General features: G+C 41.8%; 1 protein-coding gene across 11 annotated transcripts in view; it reads left to right on the top strand.

Moving 5' to 3' along the window:
• camk2g2 (calcium/calmodulin-dependent protein kinase (CaM kinase) II gamma 2) overlaps positions 1-12565 on the top strand; it is a 66722-nt gene that overhangs the window by 35657 nt on the left and 18500 nt on the right. For 9 of the 11 annotated variants that reach the window (XM_078273375.1, XM_078273374.1, XM_078273372.1 and 6 more), the window contains exons 7-13: positions 5728-5830; positions 6421-6504; positions 6655-6749; positions 8509-8631; positions 9253-9336; positions 9434-9476; positions 10317-10376. In XM_078273375.1, coding sequence (XP_078129501.1) covers positions 5728-5830; positions 6421-6504; positions 6655-6749; positions 8509-8631; positions 9253-9336; positions 9434-9476; positions 10317-10376 — 592 coding nt within the window. The remainder of the gene's footprint in view (positions 1-5727; positions 5831-6420; positions 6505-6654; positions 6750-8508; positions 8632-9252; positions 9337-9433; positions 9477-10316; positions 10377-12565) is intronic. The other 2 variants (XM_078273376.1, XM_078273381.1) reach the window with 1 other exon arrangement.

Genomic DNA, 12565 nt, shown 5'->3' with positions numbered 1-12565 from the left:
TTATAGTGCATTTCACACTGAAATACTCAGCAAAATGGGTCATTCCAGACATTGCTCTGAGGAACAGCAGACGTTGATTAAAAAGTTGATTGGAAAGGGGAAAACGTATAAAGAAGTGCAGAAAATTATAGGCTGCTCAGCCAAAATGATTTCAAATGCCTTGAAATGGCATCCAAAGCCTGAACGACGTGGGAAAAAACGGTCAACTACCATTCGAATGGATCGAAGAATAGCCAAAATGGCAAAGGCTCAACCAATGATCAGCTCCAGGAAAATCAAAGAAGACTTTAAGTTACCTGTGAGTACTGTTACGATCAGAAGAAGGCTATGTGAAGCAAAGCTATCAGCTAGAAGCCCCCGCAAAGTCCCATTGCTGAAAAAAAGACATGTACTGAATAGGTTGAAATTTGCCAAAGGACACATTGACTGGCCAAAAGAGAAATGGGGCAACATTCTGTGGACTGATGAGAGCAAAATTGTTCTTTTTGGGTCTAGGGGCCGCAGACAGTTTGTCCGACGACCCCCATGCACTGAATTCAAGCCATAGTACACTGTGAAGACAGCAAAGCATGGTGGTGCAAAAATCATGTTGTGGGGATGTTTTTCATACTGTGGTGTTGGGCCTATTTGAAGAGGTAATGTTGCCTTATGCTGAAGAGGAAATGCCTTTTGAAATGGGTCTTTCAACAAGACAATAACCCAAAACACACCAGTAAGCGAGCAAAGGTTGATGTTATGGAGTGGCCAGCCCAATCCCCAGACCTCAATCCCATAGAAAACTTGTGGGGTGACATAAAAAATGCTGTTTCTGAGGCAAAACCCAGTAATGCAGAGGAATTGTGGAATGTAGTTCAATCGTCCTGGGTTGGAATACCTGTTCACTAGCCCCACGCCCCTCCCCTTTTCATCTGTACCTGAATCTTGTTTTGTTTTGTTTGTTTATCTCTATTATCTATACCCTGTAAAGCGACTTTGAGTTCGTGAAAAGCGCTATATAAATTCAATTTACTATTATTATTACAGATGCAAGAAGTTGGTCGACTCCATGCAACACAGATGTGAAGCAGTTCTCAGAAATAATGGTTATGCAACTAACTATTAGTGCAGTGATTGAAAGTAAAGCAAACCCTTGAGACATTTTTCAGTTTATACAGTAAATGTTTGAGTTTGTAAAGAAAAATGCAAATACTGCTAACAGCCTAACATTCCTTTTTCTTCACTTTCTGTAAAGGTATAACACAAACTTGATAAATTTTGGTCATGTTTTGATTTGGAATTGAATGTGCAGTGTTCCCACTGCAGTGATATTATGGAATTAAAAGCTATTCTAAGGATTTTGAGCATTACTCATTTTTTTAAACACTGCTATTATTCTGAACACAACTGTAGCTCAAACACGGCGTTCATGATTCGACTGCTCGTGACTGTTATCCAAGATTGCGGCCGCATGTAAACATTAACGCTACTGTCTATCTTTGTAATACACTGTCTGTACACTTACAAAGTTCTCAGTGCTTTGGTTTGCATGTAGGGACCCTCATTATGCTACTGTTTAAGTGTGGTGCTATTTCGAGCCTTGTTAGTGGTATCAAATAGTGATTTACCCTATGCCCCGAAAGCTAGCGTTAGCAGCTAACTCCCGGTTTGCGGTAGCTTGTTTCAAGCTAGAGACACATTCGATTAGCATGAAAACAGATCCCAGAGAACGTTCGACTCAGTACATGTGTTATTAACCTCTAGGTTCAATTTGCGCCGGAATTGTCCTTTAATAATAATTAGGTGAATGGAGACAGCAAAGTGAGCCAAGATTAAAACACTTGGATAATTATGAACCTGAAAATGAGCATAATATCCATCCATCCATCCATCTTCATCCGCTTATCCGGGGTCGGGTCGCGGGGGTAGCAGCTCCAGCAGGGGACCCCAAACTTCCCTTTCCCGGGCCACATTAACCAGCTCCGACTGGGGGATCCCGAGGCGTTCCCAGGCCAGGTTAGAGATATAATCCCTCCACCTAGTCCTGGGTCTCCCCCGAGGCCTCCTCCCAGCTGGACGTGCCTGGAACACCTCCCTAGGGAGGCGCCCAGGGGGCATCCTTACCAGATGCCCGAACCACCTCAACTGGCTCCTTGCGACGCAAAGGAGCAGCGGCTCTACTCCGAGCTCCTCACGGATAACTGAGCTTCTCACCCTATCTCTAAGGGAGACGCCAGCTACCCTCCTGAGGAAACCCATTTCGGCCGCTTGTACCCTGGATCTTGTTCTTTTGGTCATGACCCAGCCTTCATGACCATAGGTGAGGGTAGGAACAACAACTGACCGGTAGATTGAGAGCTTTGCCTTCTGGCTCAGCTCTCTTTTCGTCACAACGGTGCGATAAATTGAATGTAATACCGCACCTGCTGTGCCGATTCTCCGACCAATCTCCCGCTCCATTGTCCCCTCACTCGCGAACAAGACCCCAAGGTACTTGAACTCCTTCACTTGGGGTAAGGACTCATTCCCCACCTGGAGAAGGCACTCCATCGGTTTCCTGCTGAGAACCATGGCCTCCGATTTAGAGGTGCTGATCCTCATCCCAGCCGCTTCACACTCAGCTGCGAACCGATCCAGTGAGTGCTGAAGGTCACAGGCCGATGATGCCATCAGGTCCACATCATCTGCAAAAAGCAGCGATGAGATCCCCAGCCCACCGAACTGCAACCCCTCTCCACCCCGACTACGCCTCGATATCCTGTCCATAAATACTACAAACAGAATTGGTGACAAAGCGCAGCCCTGGCGGAGGCCAACTCTCACCTGAAACGAGTCCGACTTACTGCCGAGAACCCGGACACAGCTCTCGCTTTGGTCGTACAGAGATTGGATGGCCCTGAGAAGGGATCCCCTCACCCCGTACTCCCGCAGCACCTCCCACAGTATCTCCCGGGGCACCCGGTCATACGCCTTCTCCAGATCCACAAAACACATGTAGACTGGTTGGGCATACTCCCAGGCTCCCTCCAGGATCCTTGCGAGTAAAGATCTGGTCCGTTGTTCCACGACCAGGGACGGAATCCGCATTGTTCCTCTTCAACCTGAGATTCGACTATCGACCGAACCCTCCTTTCCAGCACCTTCGAGTAGACTTTACCGGGAGGCTGAGAAGTGTGATACCCCTGTACTGGCACACACCCTCTGGTCCCCCCTTTTTAAAAGGGGAACCACCACCCCGGGTCTGCCACTCCTTAGGCACCGTCCCAGACTTCCATGCAATGTTGAAGAGGCGTGTCAACCAAGACAACCCCTCCACACCCAGAGCTTTAAGCATTTCTGGGACGGATCTCATCAATTCCTGGGGCTTTGCCACTGTGGAGTTGTTTAACTACCTCAGCAACCTCCACCAGGGAAATTGATGCCAATCCCCCCTCATCCTCCAGCTCTGCCTCTACCATAGAGGGCGTATTAGTCGGATTCAGGAGTTCCTCAAAGTGCTCCTTCCACCGCCCTATTACCTCCTCAGTTGAGGTCAACAGCGTCCCATCCTTACTGTACACAGCTTGGATGGTTCCCCGCTTCCCCCTCCTGAGGTGGCGAACGGTTTTCCAGAAGTACCTTGGTGCCGACCGAAAGTCCTTCTCCATGTCTTCTCCGAACTTCTCCCACACACGCTGCTTTGCCTCTTTCACGGCAGAGGCTGCAGCCCTTCGGGCCCTTCGGTACCTTGCAACTGCCTCCGGAGTCGTCTGGGATAACATATCCCGGAAAGACTCCTTCTTCAGTCATCATGAGCATAATATGAATACTTTAAACTGTTTTGATGCTCAACACTCCCCTCAACCTGGTTTTACAGCAGCAGGCAGCTGTTTTCAGTGAAAAAGCTCTTATAAACCCACCTGCCCAGCCCTAAATGACAGACCGACAAAGTTAGCGATTAATCTAAATGAATGCTAATGTTGCTTCGTATCTGCTGGATGTGTAAATAGGCAACTATTTTCTAACATGTTAGCCACCACAACTTTATAAAAAAATTGTATGTGAATGTTGTGTTTACAGCGTGTGCCGCTGCCCCCAAATGGCCAAAAAATAATAATCAGTTGTTACTGTTTTTTTTTTAAGATTATTTTTTGGGCTTTCCTGCCTTTGTTGATAGGACAGCTAGGTGAGAAAGGGGAGAGAAAGGGGGAAGACATGCAGGAAATCGTCACAGGTCGGATTCGAACCCTGGACCTCTGTGTCAAGGCATAAACCTCTCAGTATATGTGCGCCTGCTCTACCCACTGAACCAACCTGGCCACAGTTACTGTTTTAAGGCATTAGTTTCTCTGTGAAAGATTCTTGGTTCTTGAACAATCCCTCCAATCATCTGACCGCTAAAAAGAAAGCAACATCTGTTTTCTTCCCAAGAACTTCCTGGAGATAAAGCTGCCAAAAGTGACCTCACACATATCGTATGTTTGCCTCCCTGTCATATAAGGAGGGCCACTCGCTGCAGGGAAAACAAGAACTAGAGAGAAAAGAGTTGAGTGCTGTTGGCTGGTGGCAGGCTGAGTTGCCATGGTAACTGTTGGGTGAGGTCACCCGGCTGCTGCAGCGCCAGCGCAAATTATGCCACCTCCCATCTATCTCTCTATCTGTCTCTCTCTTTTCTTCTGTTGCTTTCACTCCAGCTCTCTGTCCCTGTGCAGTTCCCCTTTTTTTACTCTCTCTTTCCTGTTGTTTTAGGTCTTCCCGATATAGGGGAGAAATGGTAGAAAGGAAGGATGGATACATAGATAACTTAATGGAGAGGAAAGACGAACAGCTAAGAAGAAATAGATTATAAGCACAAAGACAGTGTCAGACATCTGTCAGCATTTTAAGTGATGAGGACGGCTAACCACCGCAAAGACTTTTGCACTCAAGACACACAACACACACACACTTCAGTCCTGCCAGTTGGGACTTGTGCTATGGAAGATAGGGTCACCACATTTGTAAAGTGTATAGACCCCATTTAGACCTGGTAGAAGTTTAAAGCTGAAAATTATAGCAGGGGAACACTATATTATGAAAAAACCCAGCTGTGCAGCTATAATCAGTAACTGACCTTGCGCCAAATTACACTTGACCTGACACGTTTCCTTAAACAACTTCTTCTCATCGCTTCCTTAAGTGAACTATAATGTCATTAGACACAACTGAAGCAGTTAAGACAACTGAATCACAGTTAATGTCATTATATTTGATAAGTCCTGACTTTTTGTATGATTAGATGATCATACAAGGACAGTGTCAGAAATGCTGTGTTAAATTCTGTGCTGAGTTTAAAAAAGATTTGCTTTGGGGAAGCCTTTGTGGCCTGTTTGACCAAATCATGCCTCATTCCTATTATAGATGTCATCGAGCTCCTGCAGCTCATCCAGTCATGCAGACATTTCCTAAAGGAGGGTACATGGTTATCTCTTTGCCCTTAATTAAATGTATTTTCTTTACCTCTGTTTGCTCTTACTCTAACTGTGCTACAACTTATTTTGTACTATGCAAAATGTAGAGTTTGTCCAAGGATACATTTAACAACGTGTTCTTACTAACGGACTTGAAAATTGAAGACCTTTGGGTTTTCTGGGTGTTGGAAAGGAAAAATATAAAACTAAATTGTGATTTTGGCATGTGTCTGTATGCCATTTCTGATATTATATTGACTATAGTTGCAACCTGAGTGAATATATTTAATCCTAAAGAACTATTTATCTTTCTGTGTTGTAGCCTGAGAACCTGCTCCTGGCCAGTAAGATGAAGGGAGCAGCTGTGAAGCTTGCAGATTTTGGTCTAGCTATCGAGGTGCAGGGGGACCAACAAGCATGGTTTGGTAAGAAATAACACTCTGCTAACAACTTTAATATTTAACCTTATCATATGTATTTATTCAACAGTGTTCACTTTCAGCAGCAGTGTTTGCTGCAGTAGGAAAATCATAATCACTGCTTACGGATATAAGTAATTAAATTAGTGGCAAGCTAGAGTTTGTACATTATGATGATGATAATAATATGCTGTGTTTTTGTTTCTGTATAAGATAAATAGATCAATAAGAGCATACATTTTAGAGAAAGTATTACATTTTCTTTTTAGAACTGTAGAAAGAAGAACTGTCAAAAACAATTTTGTGTGCGTGTGTTGAGGACAGTCTTGTAAAATTGTTGCATTTTAAAACAACTATGTGGATATGTAGTTTAGTTATATTAAGGTATTATTGTGAATATTAGTCTTACAAAACAGCAATAGATAGAGGATAGTACTTTTATGTAGTTAAAACATTAAAAAAGAAACCGGACAAGAGGAAGATGAGGAGCTCAAATCATGCGGTAATCAGAAAGAATGATTTAGATCATTATTGCGTTATCATAAGAATAGCCATTTTCAGAGAAAAATAGACAAAGTATGTTTGTATTTCCACAGGTTTTGCAGGAACTCCAGGGTATCTGTCCCCAGAGGTGCTGAGAAAGGACCCGTACGGCAAGCCAGTGGACATATGGGCATGTGGTCAGTTAGTCTAGTTTCTGTCTCTTTGTATGCTGCTGAATTCATGTTCTCACAATTATCTATTAGGACAATTATGCCTCTGAAACTACTTTTTACACACTTTTTATATATAGTATGTTCATATAGATTTTGTGTGTTTGTGTGTGTCAGGTGTGATCCTGTACATCTTGTTGGTGGGCTACCCTCCCTTCTGGGACGAGGACCAACACAAACTGTACCAACAAATCAAGGCCGGTGCATATGACGTGAGTACTTCCCTATCATGTTCTTGTAGTTGACTTCCTCAACATTTGTACTGTACTTGTGAGCTGCATGTGTGTTGTTTGTGTGCAGAGGTTCAATGCAATTTGCCTGGAAACTGTTAACATGACGTGGCCATGATATGGAATAATTCAGTGTAGTGTTGTGGAAATGTACAGTATACTGATTCAAGACAACAGGTAATTATGGAGAAAGTTTTGAGTGTAAATGGGGAACAAGGGTAATTAGAAAAAGGGCATGCTTTCCTCTGCCACTGAGGTGAAGGCCAATATTTGAGAATTTACAGTACAGTACAGCTGATCCATTATTAATATAAAAATATTTATTAGTGCAGCTTAAATAAATGCCCTTCTTTTATGGGGCTCATACTTGCAGGCTCATCCCAGGTTGGCTGACTGAGTGTGTATTTCTCAAAAGGGATCTATGATGAGAGTTACGGTCTGCAGAGTCTGTTAGAGAGCTCCATCTGTGTTCATTCACCTTGAAATCTAATACATAATCTCAATCATAATTTTGTGAATGTGAAAAACAAGCACAGAGCCTCAAGATGAGCCCTACTTGATACCTTCAATTCAAGTCTCGTCAAATAACACTCTGAATTCTTTCATGCAAGTCATTTGCAAATTTAATTTGAGTTTTGAATTGCTTGGTACTTGTTATTGCATGATTTTTGTTTTTATCTAGCTGTAGAGAAAAGTGATACACTATGAGAGAGTGATAAGCTTATTTATTAGATCTTGCCATACTCCTCTGGGGGATAGGAATTTATAACCTGTATTAATTTCCATAATTGGAAGCAACCACATCTAATAAATGTGCATAATGTGAGCATTGATATAAAGTGACTGTTACAAGCACACTTGTATTATGACTTGTAACAATGTGCTTCTTGAGTATCATCACTGTCATGCAGATGCCTTGAATTCTTTTTGTCAGTAATTGACAACTGAAACTCTGTTTGAAGTAAATGTCTTTTGACAACTTGGTTTGATTTTAATAGTAAACATGTTTGCTGGCACTTTATGCTACTTGGATGGAGGGATGAGGACAGCAGGTGTAGGTGAATGGAGTGAGAGAAACGACATTAACTGAAAACTCCTCCTGTTACGACTAAAGGGCTTCATGCATTGACTTGGCCACCACAGTTTGAAAATTACTCAGCTTTTTCCTTTAACATAGAATCAATGAATGGTTTCTTTATTTGTGTGTCATACTATTGAAATGGCCCATCAAAGAAAGACAAATACTTGAGTCATTCCACATATTGTGCATGTTCCAAAACAAAAGGGAAAAAAAGTGTTCAGCAACTAGTTTAATAAAGATACATATTTTTAGCATAGTTCTTTAACAGAAGAATTTAACATGTTTATGGAAAGCAGATGAGGTAAGGTGAATCAAAGTAGCACAAAATATTCACAAGACTTTCAAAAGAGAGATATTCTGAGCGGCAGGTCTAGCAGTTCAGAGCGGAGCAGGTGGAGATGGTGTTGATTAAGGTAATTGCAGTAAAATGCACTGATGCAGCCTGTAGTGATTTTACAGTTCATGTCATCGTCATTCAGTTCATGTCATCGTCAAGTTCAAAATAAAATTTAATAAACACAAACTAAAACTCCCTGTCCGCTATTTGTTTGTGTTAGATATTTATTACGCCAGTTGTTCCAGGATAAAATATTCAATGAAAGCATACCAGTGATATACATTCTTAACACTTCTTCCTTTTTTATCTCCCTCTTTCTGCAGTTTCCTTCTCCAGAGTGGGACACAGTGACCCCCGAGGCCAAGAATCTGATCAATCAGATGTTAACGATTAACCCTGCCAAAAGGATCACTGCCGACCAGGCCATCATGCATCCCTGGGTCTGCGTAAGTCACACTTCAAGTCTTTAAAATAAATGTGGTGTAGTGTTCGTGCCATATTCCAACATTTTTTCACTCTCTACCTTTTTAACCAGTACAACCTCTCTCTCACACACACATACATTCCCAGAGTGACACTGTAAAATGGCACTGCTTTTCAAAATAACAACATAATCACATCTAATAGTTTGGTGGTAAAATCATGAACTGCTAAACACAGAGGCCTACATTATGTACTCAAGCAGAATTTGTAGTGTTTGGTAAAATGAAACCCATTCAAAGCTCTCAGGTTCATTTTTCTAAGCTTTGTTCAAAACTACATGTAAAAGCTTTAAACATTTGGATAAATGTACAACATAATACCATGACCATGGAAATGTGGGGTTCTGATTGGCTGGCAGGTTTCCATTTGAGTCGTACAGGACAAACATAGCTCCAGTAACTCGTAATTTCCTTTTATTCATTAGTGGTTTATTTATTCTAGAAAGATGACGCAAACACGTTGTGTTCATTTATCAGGACTCCTTGTCATTTGGGTTCGATATAGGAGTGAAAAGCTTTGACTTGGTTTACATTGAAGTTAGGTTTACTGTATCTATAATGTTGTCTCCTCTCCTATACATACAGCAACGCTCAACTGTGGCCTCCATGATGCACCGTCAAGAGACTGTGGAGTGTCTGCGCAAGTTCAATGCCAGGAGGAAACTTAAAGTGAGTGTGGACACACACACACACACACACACACACACACACACACACACACGTCAATGTAACACAAATCCTTATGTTGATTTGTGTGTCTCTCTAGGGAGCTATCCTCACAACGATGCTGGTGACCAGGAACTTTTCAGGTGAGCTTTGGCAGTGATACTAATCACACATCAAGAGATTCAAATAAAGCTGTATAGAGGAGCACTTGGATTTAGAGAAACTTAGCAGTTTTGTGACAAAAAAACAAGTCTGTTTCGTCATTATATCTGATAAAAAATTATATTTTTTGTTTAAACTTTATTGGTAATCACTTTGTCCTGATCTGATACCTAATAGAGGTGAAATGATACAAATCGCTGTTGTTCTTCTACTGTCCTTAACCGCAAATAATTATTTGCTTGTCAGCTCTGTCTGCAGTTTTGATTTTGCACTTCAGGGGTTTGGCTTGGATTTCCTCCTCGTAAGCAGTTTGATCACCAAAACACGGTTCGCTTTTGATTGAACACCCAATTTGTAGGCTAGACGATGGCCCATCAAGCTAATGCATTGATGCTCTTGGCCCTGTGTTTATATGCTTTCATGTAAGTAAAGCAGCTCCTGTGGATTACAGCCAACTACTTTCTACAGGTCAAGATCGATCTAAAGAAAGCAGACGAGCCAGACCTCTGATTTGCTTAACTGCAGGCATGTTTATCAAAGGAATGTCCACGGAAATAAGATTAATAATTCCGCAGCGCAGGTATTTTGGTGCCGAGAAAATTTTCCATCTGCTGCTTCACTTCATCCTGATAAAAAGGAGTTAGTTATCAGAGAAAATCTTGTCTTCAGTAAGCCTGCTTGATCCAAAAACCTTCGGGAAACCTATGTTTTGTCATCCTTGTCTAATACTCGGAAGTTTAAGAAATCCAGAAAATAAAAAGGCATTAGTGAGGCTCTCGTCCCACCTGTGCCTCCACATTGAATCCCTCTCTGTCCAATAGTGGGACGGCAGCATACCAGCCCTGCCGCTACCACCAGCACGGCCTCAATGGCACAGGAAGGTACGTCTGCTTGAGGGTGTGTTGGCGTCAGCTCCAACTTTGTACTCAGGCTATTGGCATGGGGCCTGGGCTGCTTGAACCCCTCCACCTGCTGCCTGCTGCCTGCACACTGATGAACCACTTGTGATTGGTTGTTGTTGCACTGGGTCATCTTACACATACACAGACACACAAACAAGTAAATGGAAACCGCAAATGAAGCTCAACTCTAGACCTTTCAGTACTGCTGCGTGTCTTGATGCTCTAATGAACAGAGCTCCTCTCCAGGACTGGCTATTTAATTTCCTGTGTCGAACACAACAGCCATTTAACTGACACCCAGCATGACCCTCTGACATCCCTCCAACTACCGCAACTGCCACCTAGAAACTCTGTTTACACATCTTTGCATTAACGCAACTTGTGCAGGCTGCATATATTTTCCTCTGCAGCATAAACATTGTAACCTTTTATAGATAGACACGTCAGCCTTCAACCTCAGTACCCCTTCCAGTTTTACCTCCTCTGAATCGTTTTTTTGTCCACTATACTTGATGCCTGCCTGTGCTCACTGCACCCTTCCCGCCGCATGGCTCTGGCACTAACAGCCAGCCAAGCATGTGTATGAGCGCACAGTACAGTACAGTATGACAACCTGCATGGGAAGCTGTTTAAACAGAATGCATTCCTTTATTATATATATTTTTCTTTGTCTCCTCTCTCCCGCCTGCGCCGTTGTGCTTGTATGGACAGACAAAACCACAAAAAACCTAAAGGTGTCAGTATGCTTCTACAAACTGTTTTTAGGATCATCGAGCAGCGTCTGAAACCACCTCCCCTCAGATCAGCGTATTTATCGGGGCTGCGTCTGATACATTTGTGACTGCACACACTTGTTTGGGCTTGCGAGCCAGCCAAAGAGTAGAAGGCTAAAGTTACGTTTTGAGTGGATGGCAAGCGCGAGACGGCGAAATGGATGCCTATAAGATTATGAATGGAAAGTTTACTTTTAAAAAGTTGTCGAGGGGGACAGTAGTTTCACGCATACACAGCCTGTATGACACGGAGAAAGCAGCCCAACTGCTGCAAACGCTGTCATTAACTGGTGATCACTGGACGTCAGTGAGTAATCAAAATTATTTTGAAGTTACTGCACACTATATTGACTTTGTATATCAGCATACAGTTTTAGGACTGTGTTGTTTGTATCGTTTCTTTTGACTGTTTTTGTCATTTGGGACATTGTCCACCCCCTTTTCTGTCCAGGAGAATTGTTACATTCCTTATTAGGAAAACGTAAAGGTTACAAATGTCCTGCTGTGGCATCTGGTTTTTGGACCACTTTGTTTGTACTGTATAAGCAAAGTGTTAGTGTTACATCTCAGTTAGGTTAGGTACTTGGAGGAATTGTGCAATAATGACAGATTCACACATTTTACTTTTGTTTACAGTAAATAAATAAACAATTACAAATCTTAAAGTCAAGTTCATAAAGTAACTTTTTTTGCATTCATTTGATTCCCAATTAAGATCCACTGGTAAGAATGGCTTTCCATTGTTAATATGTACTTAAAAACTTCTGAAATGCAAAATAATAGATGAAATAAATGAATCGTTTGACAGCCCTAATATATATATATATATATATATATATATATATATATATATATAGTAGTATATATATATACACACACACACACACACACACACACACACACACGTACACACACACACACATAACACACACAAAATTGATATAAAAATTCTTTATTATGAGACCAACGTTTTTTCTGCTTGTGACCTTCATGAGGGTCATCATCATACAACACATTACATAGAAGATTTGGTGTATGGTCATGTGGCCAGTTTCTTTCTAAACTGGTATGGTTGTGTAAGGGGTGTTCCTAATGATGGACATGGATAACATCATATTTGGTCAATTAACAGAAAAAGTGCACCTATATATTGTTAATATGTACTTAAAAACTTCTGAAATGCAAAATAATAGATGAAATAAATGAATCGTTTGACAGCCCTAATATATATATATATATATATACACACACACACACACACACACACAAAATTGATATAAAAACTTTATTATGAGACCAACGTTTTTCTGCTTGTGACCTTCATGAGGGTCATCATCATACAACACATTACATAGAAGATTTGGTGTATGGTCATGTGGCCAGTTTCTTTCTAAA

The sequence above is a fragment of the Sander vitreus genome, chromosome 17 (genome assembly GCF_031162955.1).
Source record: "Sander vitreus isolate 19-12246 chromosome 17, sanVit1, whole genome shotgun sequence".
NCBI classification, from domain to species: domain Eukaryota; kingdom Metazoa; phylum Chordata; class Actinopteri; order Perciformes; family Percidae; genus Sander; species Sander vitreus.
Note: the sequence above shows the minus strand (reverse complement) of the source record. Positions and strands in the feature narration are given on the sequence as shown.